Source organism: Sylvia atricapilla, chromosome 3, assembly GCF_009819655.1.
Source record: "Sylvia atricapilla isolate bSylAtr1 chromosome 3, bSylAtr1.pri, whole genome shotgun sequence".
In the NCBI taxonomy this organism is placed as follows: domain Eukaryota; kingdom Metazoa; phylum Chordata; class Aves; order Passeriformes; family Sylviidae; genus Sylvia; species Sylvia atricapilla.
This window is the reverse complement of record NC_089142.1, coordinates 44,195,169-44,207,441: the sequence shown is the minus strand read 5'-3', so window position 1 is coordinate 44,207,441 and position 12,273 is coordinate 44,195,169. Positions and strand designations below refer to the sequence as shown.

At 40.6% G+C, this 12,273-nt stretch overlaps 1 protein-coding gene across 1 annotated transcript in view; it reads left to right on the top strand.

Annotated features, from left to right (window-relative positions):
- The first annotated feature begins 820 nt into the window (after positions 1-820).
- The window catches only part of PDSS2 (decaprenyl diphosphate synthase subunit 2), a 113,388-nt gene continuing 101,935 nt past the window's right edge, over positions 821-12,273 (top strand). Inside the window, exon 1 of the mRNA XM_066315212.1 lies at positions 821-1,238. Within this exon, the coding sequence (XP_066171309.1) occupies positions 1,012-1,238 (227 nt within the window). The 5' untranslated portion in view covers positions 821-1,011. The remainder of the gene's footprint in view (positions 1,239-12,273) is intronic.

The following is a 12,273-nucleotide window of genomic DNA, read 5'->3' as shown; positions in this document are numbered from 1 at the left end:
GGCATCGGTGATGGCTGTGCTCAGAATTAAGGAAAGACTACACGATCTACAGCAAGACCACAGGGTAGAATCCCGGGATCCTGAAGTCTTCACTTGGGCACTCAAAATTAGCTGTCTCTTTTGGTGTTCGCTGTTCGGTTGTCAGTACCCCCTCAGCCCAGGAGGCTGTTCCTAATCCCCTCAGCTGCCTCACAGCAGCACCACACAGCACGGCTACCGCGCAAGGCAGAGCGTGCAGCAACTGAGGGGCTGCTCATGCCATGCCCCAGACAGCTCCGGGAAGAGGCAAAAAAGAATACCAGTACACTGCAATTACAGACTTTTAGGGTCATCAGGGTTGGAAAAGACCGCCAAAGTCAGAACATCAGCCGTCAGTCCGAGCATCAGAGGGTCCTCCCTAAACCACATCACCCAGCGCCGGATCAGGTGCCTCCTGAACACGTCCACGGCTGGTGATCCCACCACCTCCCTGGGCAACCTATTCCAGTGCCTAACCATCCTAACAGCGAAAAGAATGCACAGAAATCATGACTGTGTAGCTAAAGGCTACAGGTCGAACACCTTAGCTGGGACCCTGACAGAGTACATCCCGTTCTGTAGGGCACCCCCAGCCAGCCGGGAGCCCGGACCAGGCGCGGGGAGCGTTTCCCCTCCAGCGGGACCCTCCGCCATGGCTCTGGAAGGCAACAAGCACAGAGCGGGGAAAGAATCGGCGGCGCTTTTCCCCCGCGAGTCCCGAAAGCGGAGGACAGCGAACAGCGCCCTGCAGCCCCCGCCTCGCCGCCCTCGCTTTACGGCGCGCCGTGTTTTGCGACGCCCAAGATGGCCGCCCCCAGGGCACGATGAGCCCGCTCCGGCCGCCGCCGCCGGGAGAGACGCGGGGCACGGGCAGGGCCGGCCGGGGCACAGCCGGGGCGTTCCTCCGGCAGCGGGACTCATCTGTGACCGCTCGGCGTGTGGGACCCCGCCGGGACTCGTAGCGGGAGAGCGGAGCGTCCCCGGGGAGGCGGCATGTGGGGCGCCCTGCTGCGGCGCGGGGTCCGCGGCACCGGCGGGCTCCGGTGCCTGTCGTCGGGCGGCCCGCCCTGGAGCCAGGTGGTGTCGGAGGCCGAGAAGATTGTGGGGTACCCGACGTCCTTCATGAGCCTGCGGTGCCTGCTGAGCGACGAGCTCAGCAACATCGCCATGCAGGTCCGCAAGCTGGTGGGCACCAAGCACCCGCTGCTCGACACCGCCCGGTAAGCGCTGCGGGAGCCGGCGGGGCGCGGCGGGGCCGGGGCCGGGGCCGCCCGCAGCCTTGGCAGGGCTCCTGGGAGGTTTTGGCCTTCGTGCCGTGCGGGAAAGGCTGCCCCGGGGCGGGAAGTTTCGCCTCCGCTCCGGGATCCTCGTTCCCTTGCCGCAACAGGTTTTCCCTGCGGTTATCCGCTGTCTTTCGGAAGTTGCTTCCTTGTGGTGCCACGTGCGGCGCTTCCCCCGTGCGGTGCGGGGGGGGGAATCCCTTGAAAAGTAGGGCTGCCTCTCTAATAGTTACGTATTCTTTTATAATCAAGAACTATATTGCAAAGAAAACAAGGAGAAAAAGCAGAGAGACTACTCAGTTTAAAAATCTCGAAATGACACTGCTCGGAACTGTTTTGTTACCGAGTGTTTTGGAATATCTAGCTGGGAGCTGCCAGTTTTTGTGTATTGTTGAGAATTTTAGAGTTGCTAAGCTGTTTATCCACTCTTTCATTCTTAAGGCAAACTAATGGAAGTCTTGCATTCCTGCCAATAAGCAGAAATTGGGATTGCTGAGCAGGGTTTTCTTTGACTGTAAAACAAGCACTGATTGGCAGTAAGTTTTTTTATAAAATAAAACTCCAGACGCTTACCAAAATGAAGGAAAAAAAAAAAAAAAAGTGCAGTTTTCCGAACACTTTTGGTTGTGGATCTGAGTGTTTTGCTTGTGGTTTTTGTTTGCTAGATCTGTGTTTGCTATAACTGCAGCTATAGCAACATTAATAGAATCCAAGTTTAGTATGCACAGTATTTTTTAACAGGTGTAAGACAAAAATGAGCATTTGTTTAAAGTGGATGTTCAGCTTTTCTTTTAAGAAATGGAAATTGTAGCTCTTTAGTGGTCCTTGGCAAATCTCACAGTGTTGTAATGATATAAAAACAAGATTTGTTTTTCTAGCTTTCCATCTCAAAATCTGGTTGTCTTGAGTGAACAAAATGAGTACAGGGGACAAACGGCTTTTTTAAAGAAACATGATTTTCAGGAAGGGGGATTTAGACATTGGCTTTAAGTAGACTTTCCTGGAAGAAACAAATTAAATTGTTAATAAAAATGGAAAATTTTCTAAAATCAGAAAATGGTGGTGGAGGGTATTTTGTTGAACATTTTATAACTGAAGATTGTGATATTATGATAAAGAGGAGAGATGAGAAGAAAATGCTCTTCTGTCTTTGTAAGGTCAGTTGATGGAATGGAGGGAATAGGAGGAGCAAAGCACAATGTATTTGGGCTCTTAAATTTGTCCTGCAGTCACAGAAGTGTCACAGAGACCTGCAGTGCTAAAGTGGAACTTTAGAGTGCCTATTCAATGTGTGGTAGTTGCTGGTTTGTTTGTGGATTAAATTTAAATGCAGTATTTTGGGGCATGGTTGGAAATTTTGTGGTGGAGCTGTGATATAAGGATTTGTTGGGGCTTTTTTTTATTTTAAATGGGCTGCTTCAGGCTTAATTCTGTAGGCCTGTGGCCTGTGGAACACCAGTAGGAATACAGTCATGCCCAGGCTCAGCAGGATTCAATACATTAATTTTTAAAATTCATATATGTTTCAGAGTGCACTACTAAATTGATGTACTGTGCTGGAAAGAAGAAGTATTTACTCACATAAAGCCGAAACCCTGTGCCCTTACTTTGGATCTTCTTACTTGGTTTCCCTGGTATTTCCAAGAGCTTTGTTGCCAAGGGATTTCTGATATCCTTGACCTTTGTGTTATAAGAAGAGTTAATATCCTGCTGACAGGTTTTAGTACACCCACAGTAATGCACAAATTGTACCTTGCTCACCTTGTTTTATGGTGTGATATTGCAATAAGGTGTAACTTGAGCATGTTCTTTCTCAATAATCTTGATAATTTATTTCTGAAATTTAAGTGTTGTATGTTTCAATGTAAATGTGAGTGATTTTATTTTTGGGTCTGAGATCTATGCCCTGACTTAGCACAGCAATTTAGGAAACAGGTCGTGATTTTTCAGTACTAGGATTTTTTTGGAGTACTTTCAAATTTGTCTCATTACTCATTCTTAAAAAGTAACAAAGGTTTCCTACTATGTGTTCAGACAAATGTTTTAAAGCGTGGGTATCTAAAATACTTTGTGATTTTTTTAAAATACTTAAGTGATTGATATGTTCTGGAACTCTAATCTTTGAGACTCTGAGTGAGGAAATGCTATATATATCTGAGAAGTACTCCAAGTACTGTTTAATGAGATTTTTGCATTTGTGGAAACAACTGAAAAATATGTGCTGTAAAATTGATTAGTTGCATGTGCTGTTTCTCAAGTTTCTAGTCATTTGTTTTTGAGGTTATAAGTGGTGACAATCAAATTGATTGCTTGCTGTCAGGTCTAAACAATTTTCTTAAACCTTTGTTGACTGGTGGCATTTTGTCATCAGTGGTTCTGTGTCTACCCTCCCTTCCTGCCTAAAGGCTTTGCTGGCTTTTGAAGCCTTCCTGAGAAACATTAGGTGTTTCTTAAAGCAGAGGGTTCTTGTTCCATGCTTGTCTGCATGGAATAAGTTCTGAGCTGAGACAGCATAGGACATAATTGCCACCGCACTGGAAGCCTTTAGCATGACCAGAGTGTTGATGAGTGTTTTTTAACATTTTGCCAAGCTTTGCAATGCAGTGCCTGTGGTTAGAGCCTTGAAGAAGGCAGCTGAAGGGTATCTGTGCATGTGAGACAGGACGTGTGGAGAACCAGCTGTTGGGCCAGTAGACGTTTCCCTGATGATCCCATCCATTTCTTCCTCTTGCTTGGATGCAGCACTGGCAGCTCCTGGGTGTAAGTGCCTGCTGTGAATCAGGACTGCAGCAGGTGTTCTTCTGGGATGATCTGTGTCCCTGATACCTCCTACCAAGCTTGTGCCTGGCCAGCAGCTTTAAATCTGCTGTTTAAGAGAGAGATATTGCAGAGCCTCCTCTAGGGAGAGCAGAGATGGGTAACTGAGCCCCGAAGTGACGGATTTGAGAGTTCCGTAATCCGTGTGGTAAAGTTGAGTTTATATTTTTTTTAATTTCTGTTTTATTTCTAAGGTTTTGGTTTCTTAAAAGTCATCCATGTGAAGTGAACAGCCTCTGTACTAGCTTTGCCAGACTTGTTAGAAGGAGGGCAAAATGTGAGGAAAAGGTTACATTTCATTTAGGAAAGGCTAATGTCTAGTGGTTAATGGATCGTTGGAAGCTGGGGTATCTGGATTAGATTCACAGCTGTGCTTTTGGCTCTCTGACTAGAGCAAGTCACTTAATTTTTCATACTTGCATTTACTTATCTGTGAAATGAATAATGTAGCATCTGTTTTCTGGAGATGTTGCACTTCATTCATTGCAGCCTGTATCGATCACTGTGATCTTTCAGTGGAAAATGGTGTATAAACAGTATTAACAAAGAATACTTTAAAGAAATGTTATCATTTTAAAAAATTACCTCTAATAGATACTCTGGAAACAAAATTGCAATCTGGCTATTTCTGGATCTTTCTGTTTGTAGTCCTGTGAGTCACTGTATGGTTTTTCAGAGATTTAAGATTTGCTATAATGAAATGTCTTCAGCAGCTACTCAAAACTAGAACTTCTTGGTTTTTTCCTCTTCAGGCTTTGTTGGACCAAAGTAAAACTTTTTCAATGCATGATTGTATGACCTCCTTTTCATTTGAGAAGCAAACAAATCTCCTGTCCTTTCTCTTTCTCGTCTCCTTTCTAGGCTAGCATATATCCTTCTTAGTATAGGAAAGAGTCTGTAATGGCACAGTGATCTATTTTTCTCAAATACACAGTGTGAATAACATTTACTTGATTACTTAATCTCCCTTGAGAAGGGTATAGCTTGCTGCAGATTGTAAACAGTAAATGTTATGGCCAATGCATCACTTTTATAATATCACTAAATGAAATGGAACACTCCATACACGTAAAATTATTATGGGATACCATTTAGCTCCAGCCATTCTCTCATTAGCCTGCGGGAGGAATGATTATATTTTAGTTCTGTCAGAATTGTTTGGTGGTGATAAATGTTTAAGTAGACATGGTTACAGTTTTCTTGGATTATTACAGAAATAAAAAGACTGGCTAGACCAGGCTTTGTTCTATTGCAGCCCGCTCTGTAGACATTTTAAGGCCCAAGAATGTGATCCAGAGCACTTTCAAGATTACATGATTTTTTTGTTTTAAATGTCTGATAACATTGGCTTTCTGACAGTTCTGTTTATCAGCTTGAGATAGCTTAGTTAGGTAACACATCTTGTAACTCCAGGTGTTGCATGCAGCTGCCTTCCTATGCAGGTGACCGATTTCAGCATAGACGGAGGCATTTGTTCCAGCCTGTTGTTGCTGGAGTTGTTATTGCCAATTTATATTTTGTTTTAACAGAATGGTGACCTTAAAATCGTCCTTTTTTTATATAATTGAAGGTGCTGTGTGTGACTACAAGTAGCTTTTTAGCAACTTGTTTCAAATGTTAATTAAATTTTATTTTCTGAGCCAGAAAAATGATAGCGTCTATTTACTCGACAGTGGTTAATGAGATACCTTTCTTTAAAAACAGCAGGCAGCTGGACACTGATGTGTGATAAGCAGAAGGTCTGGCCAAAGCTGAGCTTCTACTACTTAAGTTTTTCCAAGTTGCTTAATCTCTAACGGTTGTGGGGTCATTAAGTCCTTCTCCTGCAACTGACAGATTAGAAGTTAAAACACTTTGGCTTTCACTAAATTTTATTCTATTTTCAGCCTGCTATAACACTTTGTAAAAAATATTTTTGCAGTACAGAGATGTGATTTTTATAATTGTGGTCAGAATGCCTGTGAGGTTAGCTATGATATGGCAGCAGTGTCATTTCCTGTGCTCACTGCAGAAATCTGTTTGACTTCCTGGAAGCACTGACCACCACAGCTGGCATTGAAGACACTTCTGCAAAAAATATTAGGGGTGATGTTAGAAATGCAGAAATATTTTCCCTGCTCAATATGTTTGATACTATTTACAAAATATACTGGTGGTTGTAGGAGGTCTGGCTTTGTCCAGGAAGACTATTTCCCAAAGCACTGTGTGCAGCTGATGGAAACAGATTTTTTTCAGGAGAGCTCCAGCTGATTGAAGCACCAGGGTTAAATTTTTGGGTTGACTCACCCCATCAAGTGATGTTTGTCTTTCAAGGAATGCTGGCTCAGTTAGTTTTTGTGAGTGTCTCCCAGTTCAGTTGTGAGAGACTTGAAAAACCTTCATCATGTTACATAACTTAGAAATATTGATACTCCCTAGGGTTTTCTGTTACCATATTCACCATCAAGTAAACCTTTCTTAGACACCAAAACTAGTTTATTGGGTACTTTGGCTGAACGAACTCACAAAGAACTACTGTGGTAAAGTTAACTTTGTAAAAAGACATGAAAGAAATTAAACCATTGCAGGTTCATATATGAACTGAAATTTCTTTCTGATTACTTCCATATTATTCCTTGTTCCTGTGGCCTTCAGTATGCTTCTCAGTAAGCCACCAGTTAGTACTCTCTTGTACAGCTGAGAGGAAGAGAGAATCCATTTTTGTAGGTCCCACTCTTCCTTTCTGCTGTAATCAGGTAGAATGGGAGGAGTAGATATGTGCTGATGTTCTCCCTTCCAAATGTTGTGTTTCATTTCTCATCCTGCATTACTTTCACTAGTGCATGTTTTTTTATTAGTTTTACCCACCACCAATAAATATACTCATATACTCATATACTTAGATGCTCATATCTGTCAGTTGTTGCTGATCTTTTGAAGAACTGTCAGTAGATGAGAGTTGCATCAGTATTTGTACACTAGGTTTTCACAGTTCATGTTTAAGGGATCTTTCTTTTTTTTTGTTGTTTTTTTTTTAACCATTGCACCTTGTTGGCTTTGGCAGTGATAATCTCATTCTGGAACGTAAAGTCTGTTGGCCAGTCATGTGTATCTGTCTGTCCATCCGTCCATCCATCCGCACACACCCCCATTTTATTAGTAAATCCTAGCTCAAGAGGTCAAGTCAGCTGTTGTCAGGTTTTCAGCTGTTGTGGTGCTGAGTTCTTGTCTTGTCAATCATTCATGGTACTTGTGTGGAAAAAATGATATAAAGGATGTTTAATTGTACATTACAACGCTTAGTTTTGCTGAGTATTTTGCCACCATAAGCAAAGTAGGATTGAGTAGGAAATCTGCAGTATGAAAATGCAAAAGCTAGGCTGCAAATTAAGTTCTCTTGAATAATTGGGGTTTTTGCAGTGATTCTCATTTAAGTATCTGTGTTGAATCCTGGTTTCTGTGCTTATGAAGAATATCTTATTTCAACATGTAGGGTGGTCTTTGTAAACAAAGTCTACTCAGTAGGTGGTGATTGTGTTTGGGATTATCTGATGGAATTGTTTACAGTGAAAAATAATATCCTGTTGTGATATTGATAATTTCTGGTATTTTGCATAGGGAGTCTGAAGGTTTCAGCCGAATTTCCAGTACAACTCAGTCTGATTAAATCAAAGACTGTGGGAGTTCTTAAGCTTGGGTTCTCAAGCATGTGACAAAGAAACTGACTATATAACGTCCAATATAAAATGAAGGTAATTTTTAAAGTTCACATCTGTTCTTTCCTGCTTTCAAGTACAATTGATTTATAATGCATGTGAATATTGAATACCAAGTTTAATGTACTAGTGAATGACTGTTAGGTCAATGTTTGCTCAGTGCAGGAAAAGAGTACTGAATGAGTGGAAATAGTTTCAAAGTAATTTCTGCTGTAACACTGAAGAGAGTTGCCAAATATGCCTTTCTATAAAATGAAAATGAGAACCAATGTCAAAGAGTAATAAAAATTAATATTTGGGTTACAGGAATTGGTTTTCACTCAGTGAATCTTCTATTTGGCAGTGGTAAGTTAACCTCTTTACCTTACAGGAATAATGGAAAAAGTACTTTACCCAGGGCTTTTTCTCTCTCTGAGGTCTGTGTTTTGTAGCTTACAAATAGTGTTCTTCCCTGCTGTGCTGCCTCTTTTGTTGGTGCAGCCTCTGAGATGACTTTTCTCCTTGCTTTGGAGGTCCTGGCAGTGACAGGAGGTACCATTAACCATGAGCATTTTCAGAGCTCCTCCAAAAAACATGGGTAACACTGTATCCTTTGCAGCACTTTGTAAATCTATTGAGGAAAATGCAAGTTCAGGGAGGACAAATGTAAGCTCGAGAAGTAGATGTTTCCATACTAACACTATTGCTTTGTCCTAGGTGTGGCAGACCAGTGTCTTAAATTATTAATATCTTTCCTTTACCCCACATCTGAGGGTCTTAGTTTCCCTCAGGGTAGGCAGACTGTCTGCAGTGCTTGCCCTAAAGGAACTCCTGCTAGAGACAAACCTGACAGACTATAAAGGAACATTGTGAATTTAAAAATCGGATCTGTTACAAAAAATAAGTTTAAAATCTGTAGCAGCTGCTTTGCTGTCCTTGAATTGTCCCTGCCAATTGTCTGACATTGACAATCACTTTAGCTTGATATTTTTTTCCTTCTCTGTTGCTGTAGGAAAGAATTTCATTTAAGGAAAGAAAAACTGATCATATAGGAAAACTGTTGAGATTTATTATCTATATGAGCTTTTATCAAACACATGCTGTGAACTACCTAGATTTTACTTATAGTGCTAAATAAGGCTTAGAAATTTGCCTCAATACTTCATTTTACTGAGAAAACTCTAGGACCTTTTCAGCCTGCTGGTGGTTCTTCAGGTGAGCCATAGTCATCTTTTCTTCAGTCCTCAGCTATTCCCAAAGAAACATCAGGAGCTCCAACTTTTGCATTCATCTTTCTCATTTCTTCTCCACATAATTTACAAGTGATGGTTGTTCCCATTTCCTTTCTCGTTCTCCCAATTCCTTTCTTCAAAATAGCACTTCTTGGTTCTATTCTATGGCAGCTCTTCCATTTTGGGGAAAAACAAAGAAAGTAATACAGAAATTCTGTTTCTTAATAAAATGAAAGTTTGTAGTTTGTTGCATCTAGTTTGTTTTGTTCCCTTCCTTTTTCCCTCCTAAGGAAGGAAGTCATATACCTTGGCACCACTAATTCAGGTTTATTTTTCTAATTAAAAATATGAACAGGCAAACCCTTTAGTCTTTATCTCCATTTTGTTTCAAAAAGTACTGCCTTTAACAGTAGATTTCCTCAAGATCAAGTGGAAATTATTTTTGATAATTTGTTGGCTAAATGATCCTATGAGTGTGAATTGATTGACCTGATAGCTGCCACTAAACATGTAAAAAAATTAGTTTTATAGAATCTGAGTTATTTAAAGAAAAAAATCATTCTCCCTAACAGTTTTTTCTAGACCTTCACACTCATGGTGCAAAGTTAATTGTATGACCACTGTCTTTTTCATTTACTGCCTGTTCTGCACTCTCCATGAAATAATCATAATCCAAGAAACAATACATCTATATGTTGTCATTGCTTCTGGAAATAGCTTTCCTATTGCACCTTTAAAAAAAAAAAAAAAAAAAAAAAAAAAAAAAAAAAAAAAAAAGAAAGAAAGGTTCTATCTTTCAGTCATAAAGTAGGACTGGGTTTGTAGCAGGCTGTGCTTGTGTAGACTCATCCTGCAAATGGATAGTCCAGATTAAGGCAATTTGAGGGTAAATGGTCCGTGCCAACACTTTTGTGGCTGGTTGGCAAATGAATGATTAGCCAGTAGTAGAGGCACCATAATTAGCTGGTTTGGTAAGACTGCTTTAAATCAGACTTAACAGAAGGTTCAACTTGTTAAGAGCTAAATTAAAATTGTTAGGCCAAATACACATGCAAAGCCGCAAGTGGAAAAATTGCCTCTTTAGCACACTTGAAAAACGACTGTGCTAGCATATGTTTGTTAGTGGGTGGGGTTTTTCCCCAAAAGACCCATTGTTTTCCTTTTAAATTGGTGTTGAACTTTGAGATCGAATACAGCAGAGCCACTGTGTTTTTCTATTATGGAAATTCATATATTTTCATAAACTAGAAACTAAAGGTTCCTTTGATATATCAGTGCATCTTATGTTCATGCTTGTTATAAAAGGGTAAAGTTTTTACCCCAGTGACCTTCCAGCGTCTGATTCCTAAACGCTTTCTATTTAATGTGGTTTGTGAATATGAAGGTACACTGTATGCATATTTTAAAAGGCTTTTGGTGATGTTAATGCTACATGATGAAGTTCATATTTGGTTTTCTTTTAGAAGTTTGCTTCTGAATGTGATCTGTCTGGTATTTCAGTAATTAAAAATTAATCTACAGGAAAGGCAAGTCTTCCCTAAACCTGTGTTGCCTCATGGAAGTGAAGCTGAAGCACTAATGGGCTAACTCATCATCTGTTCTTCATCCCCAGTTGTTAAAACCAGAAATACCAGGGAGGATTTGTATTCCATGTTTTATTGTCCACTGGAAGAACTTGTCACTTTCTGATTATTTGTAAGTTTAGATACTATGGGAGTCATTGACAGGCTCTGACAGAAATCAGATCTCATCTCTCAGTAGGAGTAATAATGTGAAAAGACCATTTTCAGAAATAAGGCTCAGAAAACTTGAGAAAGCTGGAAGTATGGAGACCTTTAGAGTGATTGTGGGGTGAGCCCTTCTTCCAGTTCACATTTGTTCAAGGAGTGGAAGGCATTAAAGGAGTTTCTACTATTAGAATTTATAGTATATTTTATATGTCTTTTGTCCATGATATAACTTCATAAAACTGAAACAAGTAGTCTTGCCAGTTGGAAAGTAGGAAATGAATCCATGTAATGACTATAACGTGTCGTAGCAACCAAGTTATAAAATAGTCAGATTCCAAAATAATGTTATAAAAATTACATCAGAGGGAAAAAAAATACTGTGTGTTATGTTATAGCAACAGAAACATGGCCTTATTTGTTTGTTTGTGAATCACTTGGGATCACATTTCTGCTTGTGGATTTTTGTGGGAGAACAGGGCTGGAGTTTATGTCCTAACACACCTAAGTGTTTGTTTGAGGGGATGTGTGAGGTTATACTTTTTTTTTTTTTTTTCATCCACATTCCTGTAACAGTCTGAGAGGGCTGAAGTTAATTTTTCCTGGTTTGAATTTATTTTCAAATAAAACACCAAGTGAAAATTCACCTTCTTGATTTCTTTTCTACTTCTAAGACTTTAAGAGTACCCCTGAATCTCTCAGAGTCTTTTACCAGGGCTTGTCAGGGAATGATAAAATTTTAGTAGCCGAAAATCATGAATGAAGCTTCAAGAGGTTGGAGTTTTTTTCTAATTAATGAAAACATTGCATTGTTGGTGGGTTCCATCCTGCAGCACAATGTTCTGATGCTTCCCAGAGCAACAGTGAGATTAACAGTGGGAGAATGTGCATCCCTCATCCCTCCTCCACTTCCTTTCGTGTGCATGATGATCCAAGGTTGGAGGAGCTGCTCCTTGGGGCTGAGCCAGACTTATTCTCTTAAGGAAGCAGCTCACAATCACATAACTCTGTGAATGCAGGTGGTCAGTACCATAGCTCTGTGTCACATTCAAAGCGTGGATGCAGAAATGGGCTGGGCTGTCTTGCTCTGCCCACACAGATGTTCTGCAGTTAACTCCTTTGAATATGTTTTAATTTGAGAACTTTGGTTTCTAATTTTCACAGGTCTCATCCTCAATCCCCATATATGCCATCTTCCTAATACTTAATTTAGAAAAAATCTTTTTCAGGTAGCTGCTAAGATGTAAACATGCATTGCAACTAGGAGTTGAGGTGTCTTCATGACAATAATTGTTCCCTTCTCTTTCCTTCTTCTGTTATAATTGCTAGGTGATTCACTTCCTAGAAATATCAAGTCTGGATTAATATATTGTCCTTGGCTGGTACCAGTGCTTCAGATTACCTTGGTGTGCATGTAGGTATTAAATATTGAAAGCTGTTTTCATGTTCTCATGTGATGGAGCTCTGGGTGAACAAGTCTTACTGAGCAGTTTGGGAGGCATGTACATGCTGGTTTGCCTTAGGA